Source organism: Equus przewalskii, chromosome 26 (assembly GCF_037783145.1).
Source record: "Equus przewalskii isolate Varuska chromosome 26, EquPr2, whole genome shotgun sequence".
NCBI classification, from domain to species: Eukaryota; Metazoa; Chordata; class Mammalia; order Perissodactyla; family Equidae; genus Equus; species Equus przewalskii.
Window position 1 is genome coordinate 16,511,779 of NC_091856.1, and position 13,085 is coordinate 16,524,863.

At 38.1% G+C, this 13,085-nt stretch overlaps 1 protein-coding gene and 1 long non-coding RNA gene across 11 annotated transcripts in view; one reads left to right on the forward strand and one right to left on the reverse strand.

The window, feature by feature from the left end:
- SHOC1 (shortage in chiasmata 1) overlaps positions 1 to 13,085 on the reverse strand; it is a 154,548-nt gene that overhangs the window by 66,932 nt on the left and 74,531 nt on the right. For 2 of the 10 annotated variants that reach the window (XM_070595045.1, XM_070595037.1), the window contains exons 1-4: positions 10,492 to 10,759; positions 10,078 to 10,127; positions 7,958 to 8,038; positions 5,272 to 5,395 (exon numbers count right to left, since the gene is read on the reverse strand). Coding sequence is in view for 7 of the 10 variants with exons in the window: in XM_070595037.1 (XP_070451138.1) it covers positions 5,272 to 5,395; positions 7,958 to 8,002 (169 nt within the window). In the remaining 3 variants the exon portion in view is untranslated. Of the gene's footprint in view, positions 1 to 5,271; positions 5,396 to 7,957; positions 8,039 to 10,077; positions 10,128 to 10,491; positions 11,006 to 12,734; positions 12,873 to 13,085 lie in introns of those variants that run through there. The other 8 variants (XM_070595040.1, XM_070595035.1, XM_070595036.1 and 5 more) reach the window with 7 other exon arrangements.
- The window catches only part of LOC103546614 (uncharacterized), a 76,911-nt gene continuing 74,666 nt past the window's right edge, over positions 10,841 to 13,085 (forward strand). Inside the window, exon 1 of the long non-coding RNA XR_543727.2 lies at positions 10,841 to 11,016. This is a non-coding gene — a long non-coding RNA (uncharacterized lncRNA). The remainder of the gene's footprint in view (positions 11,017 to 13,085) is intronic.

Here is a 13,085-nt window from a genome sequence, read left to right on the forward strand (position 1 = left end):
ACTGTTGGAGTATTCCAGCACTCTGTCCTAGGCTCTCTGCTCTATCTTTACTCATGCTCTCAGTGACTTTATCCATTTCCAAGCGTTTATGCGCAGTCTACATATTGATGACTCCAATTCAAAACTCCAGCTGTGCTCAAGATTAACACAGTAGCCCTTCCTTAGCCTCAGTTTCACTTTCCGTGGTTTCAGTTATCTATGGTCAACTGTGGCCTGAAAATACTAAATGAAAAATTCCAGAAATAAACAATTCTTAAGTTTTAAATTGCCTACTATTCTGAGTAGCTTGATGAAGTCTCTAGCCATCCCACTCCACCCTGCCCAGGACAGGAATCATCCCTTTGTCCCGGGCAGCCACACTGTATATAGTTGCCCCTCAGTCACTTAGTAGCCTTCTGGGTTATCAAATCTACTGCCTCTGCTGGAGAAGCAAATGGGATTCACGTTCATTAGCTGTCTGCTTCGGGCCAGGCATTTACTATATGCATGCTATCTAATTTTTTTTTTTTTTAAAAGCTTGGCAACTGAGCTAACAACCGTTGCCAACTTCTTCTTTTTTTTTTCCTGCTTTTTCTCCCCCAATCCCCCCAGTACATAGTTGTATATTTTAGTTGTGGAACCTTTTGGCTGTGGCATGTGAGACGCCACCTCAGCATGGCCTAATGAGCAGTGCCATGTCCACACCCAGAATCCAAACGAGGGGAACCCTGGGCCACCGAAGTGGAGCAGGTGAACTTAACCACTCAGCCATGGGGCCAGTCCCACATACTATCTAATTTTTATAACTATACGCAGTAGTTATTGTCGTACTAATTTACAGATGAGGAAGCTGAGACTCAGACAGGATAAGAAACTTCCCTGGGGTCACACAGTGAGAGATGGAGCCCATATTTAAGGAGAGATCTATTTGACTCTAACTTATGGGTTTTTTCCCATTATTCTTCTTTTTGAGCAATAAGCAGAATAAACTTGGGGTCAAAGGAAGCAGAAAGGAAATGACGGATAAACTCCAGGGGTTCAGAAAATTATTTTCTCCATGTTTTCTAGCTGAATCTGAAGGCCAGTGTAAGGGGTGAAGGCAAAAAGGGTGGGAGGCTTCCTCTCTCTTCTAAGAACTAGGTTTTCTAGGCACAGAGCTTCATAATTTGGGAAGACCAGAGTCTCTTCCTAGGACAAACACTGACGCATAAAAATGCTTTCTATGCCACCTGATACTCTTAGTCCATTATCCATTATGAGCGTGAATTTCAAACGCCTTCCTTGTAAAGGTCACGATTGCTCATCTTTCAGTTTTCCTCGAAACTCAGGTAGCATATTGATGATTTCCTCCATGTCCCATATTACGTTGTAGCGGATCTTTGTCTTTTTCTAATTAATTCCACAAAGAATGCTGATTTAGTTCAGATGCTATGTTCAGGATTGCACAGATGCAGCTAAATAAATACAGACCCACGTACAAGGTTACTATCATAACTGGGTGGCTCAGAGAACCTCAAGCTGACACCACGCATGCTGATCATAATGCCATTTTACCTTGAGCAGGATTCTTCCCCTTTCTGGGTCTTATTCCTCTTCTGTAAAATAAGAGGGGACTGGACCAGAGCAGTATTTCTCAATTAGAGGAGGAAAGAGTGGCATCCAAGTTATCTAAGGAGCACTGAACCGTTCTCCCATCCCCAATCTCAGTCACAGCTGAAGATTCTGTTAGAGTTACTCCCCGTTCCCCATGATCCTGAGTGAGAACCACTAGCTAGAGGAGCTCTCATTTAACATTCTCTGCAGACAAATTTCCAGGACTGACGTGAATAAAATATTAACTGTATATAAACAAAGAGGCTGGTATGTCAGCCTCAAAGATGTGGCTCAGACTCAGGGATGCTACCAGACTGACTGCACAAAACCCTCAGGGTGGACACATCCCAGGTGTACCCTTTTCCCCTGGGTTCTAGGCGAGCACATTGAAGGCCATGCCCAGGGCATAACTCAGGAAGCACTGCGTCAGAATCTCACCTCCCACGTGTCTTTTAGGTGTGACTAACCCAAAGGGAGGGGGCTAAAGGTCTCCTTTTATTCACCATCAGTCTGCTCTCAGCCAGCTCTAGTGTACCTTCCTGGTACCTGGAGACAATGGAAACAGGATAAGCAGGTCAGACAGAAAAACTGCATAATGGTGACTTGGCTCTCCTTCTTGTAGGGTCTTATTGTCACCATGGGACCCACACCACACACATACTAACCAAACATACGCACTTGTCATAACATGTGCAGTAATCTACCACCCACCAACACACTAGGGCTCCTTCCAATACACATATACTCTGTCCTAACACACGTGCTCGTACGTGCGCACATGCACACACGCCCCTAGCTAGTCCAAACAAAAGCATATAACCTGTCCACATACAAATAACTTTTTAAAAAACATATCCTATCCATAAATACGCAAAGATGTCCCAAAACTACCTCTGGAATAAAAGAGAACACTCTGTTCCATCTGTTCTAACAAAAATTTGTAAGGAATTATTCTTTAATTAACTCATTCAACAAGTATTTCTTGAACTCCACTGGGCACCTACCATGCACTAGATTAGCTACTGGGGAAATAATGGCAAGAAAATCAGCCACAATCTCTGCTGCAAAATCTAGTAACAGTGACTTTTCTAGCAGTATTTGGAAATGGAACTATAAAAGAGAACTTAAGTAAATGGGAAGAAACGGTAATGCGAATTGTGAAAGATACAAGATTGTTCAATAACTGAAGAATTGTTCTTCATTTTGCTCTCTTGTTGAGATGGGAACAAGCGAGGAGGCAGAAATTGCAGGAGCGCAGGATTTGACATTAGATAAGGCCAGGACACAGTTTTGGTCCCAGAGAAAACTGAAGAGATGCCAATGGACTCCAAGGAGGTTAGATGGTAGGCATCTCCTGGATGTCTGGGATAGCCCAGGATCCATGGGTGTCCATGATGCTAGGGTTCCAAGAGAAAATACAAAATGTTCAAATAAATTTGAATTTCAGCTAGACAAGAAAATTTTAGCATAGGCATATGTTATGCAATATTTGAAACATATACTAAAAAATGACCCATTATTTATCTAAAATTCTAATTTAACTGGGGTCCCTGTATTTTTAGTTGTTAAATCTGGCAACCCTACATGATGCCAATAATAGATAAGGAAGAGAAAGTTCTCTAATATGTGTACAGTAGTTCCCCCTTAACTATCGTTTTGCTTTCCATGGTTTCAGTTACCTGTAATCAACTGCAGTTCCAAAATATTAAATGGAAAATTCCAGAAATAAACAATTCATAAGTTTTAAATTGCACACCGATCTGAGTAGTGTGCTGAAATCCCATTCTGTCCCACCTGGGATGTGAATCATCCCTTTGTCCAGGGTATCTACACTGTATATATGCTACGTGCCGGTTAGTCACTTAGTAGTTGGCTTGGTTATCAGATCGATTGTCCCAGTATCACAGTGCTGGTGTTCAAGTAACCCTTATTTCACTTAATAATGGCCCCAAAGAGCAAGAGTAGTCATGCGGGCAATTCAGATAAGCCAAAGAGAAGCTGTGCTTCCTCTAAGTGAAAAGGTGAAAGTTCTGGACTTAATAAGGAAAGAAAAAAATTGTATGCTACGGTTGCTAATATCTACCGTAAGATCAAATCTTCTATTGGTGACATTGAGAAGAAGGAAAAAGAAATTCGTGCCAGTTTTGCTGTTGCACCTCAAATATGTACGTATCAGAAAAAACATAGTATATATAAGGTTCAGTATTACCTGCGGTTTCAGGCATCCGCTGGGTTTCTTAGAACGTATTCTTCGCGGATAAGGGGGCGCTACTATATAACCAATTGCCTTCTTGAGTCTCTAGTTAGATGCCCAATAGGCATTTTATCCTGGGCAAAGCAGAGCTATTGACTCCAGCCACAAACTGGCTTCCCTATAAGCCTTTCTCTACCTTAGGAAATAGCACTGCCATCTACCCAGTCACTCAGGTCAAAACCGTAGAAGAGATTCTTTATTCTTAATTTTGTTTTTTTTTCAAACACTCTCACTGTTGGCTGGACTTGTAAAATAATCCCAGTCTCATCCACTTCTCATATCTCCATTATTAGAAGCCTAGTCCAAAGCACCGTCATTTTTTACATAGAGTGTAGATTCACCTAGGAGTCTAAATTCTGAATCATGACAATAAGCCACTTCCTGATTTAGTTTCCTATCTCTACTCTTGTCTCCCATTCCCTACCCATTCCATGCTGCAGACAATCAGAACGATTTTTCTAAAGAATAAATCAGGTTATACCACTCTCTTTCTTAAAATTGTCCAGTGACTTCCCACATCAGCCATAATATAAACAAACAAACTTGCTATTATGGCTTGCAAAGCCTTCTATCTTTCAGAAACTCCCTACTTCTCAGGTCTCCCCTTTTTCATCAACCAGTCACAATGGCCTAATTTTCTGGTCCTTACACACATGAAGTTTATTCCTGGGTCGGGAACTTTGCATTTGTTTGAAAGGCTCCTCCTCCATATCTTTTTATGGTTGCTGCCTTCTCATTACTCAGTTCTCAACTCAAATGTCCACCTCCTCATAGCACTCCCTACTCCTGAAATTTCATATCACATTACATTATTGTGTCTTCTCTGTACACTTACAAATACAAGATATTAATTTATACACTAAATGTTTTTATTGCTGCATCCTCCTTACCAGTCTGAAAACTCACTGAGGGCAGGGACTATTTGCGTGTCTTATTAGTAACTGTGTCATTAGCACCTGTAACATAGTGCCTAGTGCATAATACATGCTAAATAAATGCTGTTAACTGAGTTGACTCCCCCCTGAAGGCTACCTCTTTCTTAAGTCCATGACATGATAAAAGCAAAAGATGATATTTTGTACACATACCTTTAAAAATAGTTTTATAGTCAGTGTATCATTACAACTTAAAGTAGCACTCCTACAGTTGAGCAAGATCCATTATAACACAACAAATGTTTACAATGTTAGAATATTTTAAGACTTCATCATCTACATATCTTTTATTCGTTCTACTCATATTTAGTGTAAGCTTTCCAACTCCTTATTTTGTCACCTAAATTCTGTCACAAAAATATCAATTTATAAACTTCTTGGAATTCTGATATGAATAAATGCAATGCATTTTTATTTAATGAGAAAAACACTGCATTTTCTTAATAATTTACTCTGCTAAACAGAAATAATTTTTAAAATAGATTTTTTAGAAATAAAAACAAAACATACCTCTTGTCCATGGCCTCCTAAATGCACTATCAATAACTCCTGTAAGATAATCTCCATCTTGATATAAACATGAAGGGATTCGAAGCAAGAAAGCATCTCTAGAAAACTTCTTCCTAATTACATTCTATGTAAGAAAGTAAAATTATAAAATCTTTTAATATATTTATCAGATTTAATACATTTATCTATCCATATTTAGACTATTAAAACTCTCTATTCTTTTAAATGTATATTACTTTTATTTAAAGGTAATACATGCTCATTACAAAATATCAAATGACACAGCACCACATAACCAAGAAAGTCAAGGTCCCTAGCCGTATTATTAATAGTTGGGTGTATTTTCCTACAGACTTTTCTTTCTAGCTTAAGCTAAAATGTGTGTGTGCATGTTTGAGGAAAAAGTAAGATCATATCTCTATACCATTTGGCAATGTGCTTTTTTTTCCACATAACAGTATAATATGGCTGTCTTAACTTTTGTTTTCTATGTCTTTGCATTACTTCACTTATGACAACCAGCAAATATGTTTCTAACTAAAAAGAAATATTTAATAAATAAAACTGTTTCTTTAAAGGACGTTAAGTCGGATAAGGAAACTTGTAAATCAGTTATCTATAATTTGGATCTGCCTTTACTTTTCAGTTTTATCTCCCATACTCTGTACTACTAACTGTTCTTTTTTTAAAACAATTTTATTATTTATTAATTTTTTTTGATGAGGAAGATCAGCCCTGAGTTAACATCTATTGCCAATCTTTCTCTTTTTGCTTGAGGAAGATTGTCCCTGGGCTAACATCCATACCAATCTTCCTCTATTTTGTATGTGGGACGCTGGCACAGCATGACTTGATGAGCTGTGTGTAGGTCTATGCCCAGGATCCAGGCCGTGAACTTAACCACTATGCCACCAGGCCAGCCCCTAAATGTTCTCTTTAAATACACTAGTCTCCTCACTACCCCCTTAACATTTAGCAGTCACTTCCTCATCAACACCATGACCTACAGTGTGCCTTTGAAAAATGTCCTGCTACTCTTTTCTAGCTATCAAAATCCTATTCACCTCTCAAGGCCCATCTTAAGCAATATCTTCTCTATGAAACTTCCCCCCCTCAATGACTCTCAGCTTCCCACAGAATTAATTATTCTATGAATTTGGACAAAAGATGGTTTCTTGCATTATTTCCCAAGTTTTATGTTTGCTGAAGGTGTTTTAACATATTAAATAAGAGGTCCTCAGTATCTAAGAATAAATGGTACAGAGAAAAGATCAGTTGAAGTAATTTATATAAAATCAGGACCAAAGACAGTAAAAAGGAAAAAAAGCTTGATTGGTACTTTATCTAAAGAAATGAAATAAAGTTATAAAAATTAAACTTTATACATAATAAAATTTCATTTATAATTAGCTTATATTTGATCTTTGTCAGAATTTCCCCACAAACTATATTATATGATGATGTGTATGATATTGGTCATTACTTCACCTTTAATCATAAAGAAGATATTTTTAGAAACTATTTGAGGATTTAATCAATTTTCCCCAAGGCGTCTCTGACTCCTTTGATATTCAAACCGTTCTGTTGCTCTTGTCCGTTAACTGATCTAATTTTGCAAGATCTTCATCTGCTAATAGCTTTATCTGTTGTCTGAGTGGTTCTTCAACATGGTTTACATGAACTTTACAAAATCCTGCATCTTTTACAAGACCATTGATTATTATCATATTTGTGCTGTATCATGGGGTGTGGTAGGCCACCAAAAAAGTAAGATATCATGGGCAAGGATAAAAGTTTAAGGATGTCTGAGTGGAGATTAATTTCCCAAGTGACCAATATATTCATAAACATATTTGTGCAACAATGACTTCTGATTCTGTTTCTCTTCCATGTATATGTTATAATGATACACTTGCCTTCCTCAGTTATGAGGGAATAATAAAACCTGAAGATGCCTATGTGTCCTTATTCCCTGTAAAATGTAACACAATTTTAGTTATACTGGAGTAATTTTTTTTTCTTGGTAGATGCGGTCAAGGTTACAAAGAAAACCAAATTTTAACTTGTCAATTAAGATCATAAGAACAATGAACTGTTGTATGACAACCACTCTGATTAGTTTCTTAACAATGTGCCAGCTTGAATCTCAGCTTTGTACAAGCTATTTAACTTCTCTAGACATCAGTTTCCTAACCTGTAAAACCTGTGTAATAATAGTAGCCACCTCACGGGGTAGTTATGATGATCAAATGATACACTCCATCAAAAGAGCAAATGATCAAATAACATAATCCATCAAAAGAACAAAGTATCTGGCCCATAGTAAGTGGCTAACACATGCTGCTACTGTTATTTTATCATAAAGATACTGGGATTGATTTTTTCCCCACTCCTTTCAAGAAAGATCACTTAAGATTGTTCACAAAAACAGCCCAAACTTGCCAAAAGTTTCCATTTTTTTCTGCTGACAGTTTCAAATTGATGTTAAATTGTCAATAATTTCCTTCCAAAAGTGGCATTTTTAAGGTATTTTTAAAATGGAAAGTAATTTTAAGTGAATTTTAAACTAAGACTAAGGATTAGCCTAAGGACTACTGCAAAATTATCATAATCATATAGTGAATGCAGATAACAATTTTTATATCATAATTCTTAGTAAATAGGCAGTCATCCAATAACACTTTACCTCATATAAATAATCTATTGCACAATATTTGAATGTTGAAAACATAGCTTCTTTCTTTGCAAGCAGTACAAATTTCAACACCTGGAAATACAAAAATTAAAATTAAATATTGGTAAAATAGCAAAGCCAGGAGCAGAAAACCACTCAATCTTAAAACTTTGGCTCATTCATTTAAAGACAGGCTCTAAATGATAAAAAATTAATTACAAAAATAACATTTATTACTATGATTTAAATCTAATATGAAAATAATACATGTTGATATAAAATTGTTCATATATTTTTCAAACTGTTTAATCCATATAACTTCTAGTTGGTGGATTAAATATATTTAATGTGATCATTTTGTTGCAAAAGAGGCTGGAGTTCACAAGTCTGGCAGAGTGGTTTTCTCAGGATAACCATAATTCCTAAGCAGTCTTGAAATCAAATAACCAAGGGCAAAACTGTATTGAAGCACGGAAGTAGAATTTGGGAAATTCCACTCTCCCATTTAGAAAATAAAAAGCCTGAAGTTTGAATTCCCTAATAGCTAGCTCATTTGGAATAAAGCAACGATGGTGCATTACTCCTAGGTCATTATTGGTAAACTAACAAATTCATCTAATGAAGCAATGAGTAAAATTTAGAATGCTGAATGAGTCCAAAACAGTTCTCACTTATGTGAGAACCAGAGGAATTACAGCTTAGAAAAATTACTCTAGGACAGAGTCCAGTTTATCAGATAGTTCTTAGCTTTATGATCAGTCATGTAAAATGTCTTGGGAAGTTCAGATGTAAGCTAGAAGTTTTCATATGGTAGTTTGTCAATAAGTTTGTTTGTTTTCTTTGCTGAGGAAGATTTGCCCTGAACTAACAACTGTTGCCAATATTCCCCTTTTTTTTCACTTGAGGAAGATTAGCCCTGAGCTAACACCTGTGCAATCTTCCTCTACTTTGCATGTAGGTTGCCCCCACAGCATGGCCAATGAGTGGTGTAGGTCTGCACCCAGGACCCAAACTCATGAACCCAGCCCGCCAAAGCAGAGCACGTGGAACTTAACCACTGAGCCATGGGGTCGGCCCCTCAATAAGTTTTCAGTGAATGAAATACACATTTTAACCCAAATGGTCTTGCCTTAGTTTCATTATCATTTTAAATTTGTTTGAGGTTGACCTATTTTCTTATCTGTGATGAAGGTTCTGCACCAGAAGCCCTGATGGTCCCATCTACGTTAATTGGCTATGAAGCTGTTCCTGTTTTCAGTTATTATCAAGTCAATATTCTTAACTACTCAACTACCGGATTAAAAAAACTATGAGCAAACTTCTTAGTACAGCACACAATGATCTTATTTGATTAATGAATCAGAAGACATTTTGGATATTACTATAAGCTTTCCAATGAAAACAAACCCAATAAGTTATCTGAATTATTTTTAACATTGTTAGATTCTGTGGAATCAACACATGTGGGGAATACGCAATGTTGGCGCCCTCTTTCACTCTTACTTGAACAATGCCAACACAGCATTTTCTTACTGGTGATTACGTCTCTGGAAATATTTCCAATCACTGTACTTCCATACCTTTTCCCTACAGTGTATCACTGATCTTTAAAGCACATATTGATTCTAGAATTTCCACTTCTTGATATTGTGCTTTCAGAAAAAGTTGATTGTGCCTCATCCTAGAAGTCATTTCAAAAAGCTACAAACATATCAACTCTGTGTAGTTTACCCATTTAGTTTATTGTCAGCATTTATCTTAGATGTTCCTTTCTTGTGAAGCCTAATCTTTCTATTAGCTTCAGATTCATCACTCTCATCAACTACCTTAAACAATAATCCCTGTTGTATTAAAGTTAATCATTCAAATTCACGCTAAATGTATAATACTTAAGATACCACGCCTTATATACATTCACAGAATGTCTTTCATCTGTCAACTTTATTTCATTGCATTACAGATATCTGAATCCACCTAAGAGTGGTGGATGGATAGGAAGAGAGATAAATTGGCCTTATTTCTAAAATCAAAGACAAGGGGGGAACAAGCAAAATCATGATTAGAGAGAAGGTGTTTTAAAATAACCAACTTTTGAATTGCAGCGATTCCTGAAATATTTTTCCTTACCTTACCTGTTTGTAATGATTTTATTTCTCCTGTGCTACCTCTTGACCGCTATCTTCTGGGGCAAAATGGAAATACAGACAACTCATTAGGTCAGGTTCTCATCCACAAGGCTGGAGGAGGAAAGTTTCCCAAGATTTTTTCTGCCCAAATAAAACTTGTGTCTATTTAAGGTGGACATATATACAATGGCATATTATTCCCAAGATTGTTTGAGACCACACGCAGGTGAGCGTGGTCTTCCGGGCTGGCTTCCCATCTCCTCCCACCGGAGGAGGGATCAGATTTCTTCCCTTCCTCGCTCCCTGGCATAAAGCTCACGCTTTAACCATGTAAAATGGCACAGGTGAGGTTCATATCTTTTCTCATGTTGCTTAAGCTATACAACTTCTGGTTAGTGGACTGAAGTCCCGTCGGCCTACGCGTGTCCTTCACACCCTCTGTTCTCGCCTAATTAGGTTAGGTGGACACCCGTTCTGGGGCCTTGTCCCCACAGGGTCACATCAGCCACGCCTCACAAATCTGTTTTCCAGAGATTTCGGAGCTGCCATACTCTAGCCCCACGTCGATCCTTTCTTCCCCTCAGTCTAAAAACACCTTCCCTCCCTCGTCTCTCCAGCCTCTCAGGGTACAGGCAGAGGGAAAACCGCCTCCTACCGGTCTTCTCAGGAGAAAATTCCCGCCCACTGCACATGTGACCTCTGACTCTGGGCTCAGCGCTTCCATTGGCCAGCCGGGCCAGGCCCCGCCCCCTGCCCCGCCCCTCGAGCTGCCGGCACTTCCGTCTGCGTTGGGGCCCACATCCTGGAGCGCCCAGGCTTCCGAGGGGCAGACGGCGGGACCCGCTCCGGGCTGAGGTCCTGGCGGGTGAGCAGGATCTTCGCCGTGCGGCGCGGAGGGTGACAGTGGAGAAGGTGACCAGAAGCCAGAAGGAGCCTATGTGAAAGGTGGGAAGACCAGGAAAAGGAGTCTGAGCTTCTTGGGTAGTGGCAGCTCCGATGTTATTAGCTAATCCAGCCCAGAGGGAGGGCAAAGGCAGAGGCCTTCCAGAGGGGAAATTGAGAGGATTTAGCAACCAAACAGATTCAGGGAAAGAGGAAAGCAAGAGGGAGGAGGCAAACATGACTCAGGTGTCTGGCTGGGCGTTGGCCATGCCTTGATGGCAGAAGAACATTTGAGGAAGGGCAGGAAGCTAAGTTAGAATTGAGACATGCAGACTGTATACCTTGATTGATAGCCACCTCCTCGCAAACACGCTCATTTAGCAATCACTGGAGCCACCCGATAGGGAAGAAGAATTGTCCCTTTCTCTGTATTTCTTAACTCCTGTCTTCCTTTCCATGACATAGCTTGGTATTAAATTCCTTCCCAGAAGATTGCAAGACGCAACATGCATTTATTTATTGTACTAACACATGGGTGTCTTTCAAGTTAATTATTAACAAAATACTAATTAAGAAACATCAGTGGATAAGCCACATTATTTTCTTAAGTGACCTACTTCGTTCTGCTTTGTACAGGTTTGTGCAGTTTGCTTCAGCAATGTAGATTTAATGTTTGGTGATAATAAATTGTAAAGATGTTCATTGGGCATTGGGGTACATTATTCTGCATCCTTGGATATATACCTTTTATTACAACCAATTTTAAATTAAGTAGTTTTGTAAAAATTACAAAAGCAACAGCAACACATAGTTATAATCATTGCAACCAGTAAAAAAAATTCAAAAATGAATACAGAGAAAGTAATTTCCATTACCGCCTCGCCTCCCAAGTAACCAATGTTAATAATCTGGGGTGTAACTTTCCGCACCTTCCTGCATGTTCATAGAAGTTTATATAGACATGCATACACAAAATAGGTTGGCCAATTATATAAAAATAGGTAACTTATTTTCCTCACCAAACAATACATTATGAACAACCTTCCAAATCACGATATGTAGATATAACTCATTTTTTTTAACACCTGCATAATATTTCATAGTAAGGATATGCCATAATTTATTCCAAACATTCTACTACTGTTGGATTTAACAGATTGTTTCTGGGTTTTTACATTGACAAATAATGCCACAATAAGAATTCTTGGACATGTAGTCTTGAATATTATTGCTGCTACTTCTGTGGTATAGATTTGTGTTACTTTTCTGGCTCAAATGGGTGAGAGCATTTCAAATTTGACAGATATTGCCAATTTACCTTCCAAAAATTTATAGCAATTTGTGTTACTAATGCCAAAGAGGGACCATTTTCCTCAATACTCAACAGAAATGAATATATTGCTCTTTAAAATGTCTGCCAATGTGATGCATGAAAAATACTATCTCACTGTTGTTTTAATTTGCATTTCTCTAATTACTGCTGAGATTAAACACTTTTTGGATGTTTATGAACCCTTTGGATTTCTTTTCCCATGAATTGCATAATTGGGTGTGTGTGTGGGTGGGTGTGGGTGTGAGATCAGGCAATTTTTCTATTAAGTAGGTTGTCTTTTTGAAGATCTGATATATAGGTATATTAGTTAATATCAGGTTTGGCTGTATAAATATAGAAAATTCCAAAATAGTATAAAATTTATTTCTCTTTAATGTAAATGAAGTACAGAGGTAAAAGGTTCAGAGATTGATATGGCAGCTGTGCCCCAAAGTCCTCAGGGACTTACCTTCCAGCTCATTGCTCTGATATTCCTATATTGTGATCCTTGTTCTCATGGTCTCAGGTGGCAGTATCTATATTTTAGGCAGCAGGATGAAGGAATGAAAAAGAGAATAGACCAGGAGCATAATGTTTCTTGATATATCTGTAATGAAAATTGTGAAATATAATGTTCATATAGAAAAGTACATAGTACAGTTTTAAAAATTATTTTAAAGAAACATCCATACAACCTCCACTCAAGTGAAGAAACAGAGTGTTGCAAGAATTTCATAAACTGGTTTTTAATCACAATTCTCCGTAGAGGAAGTCTCCCCCAGACCTAGAGATTACTATAATCCTGATTTTATGGTAATCA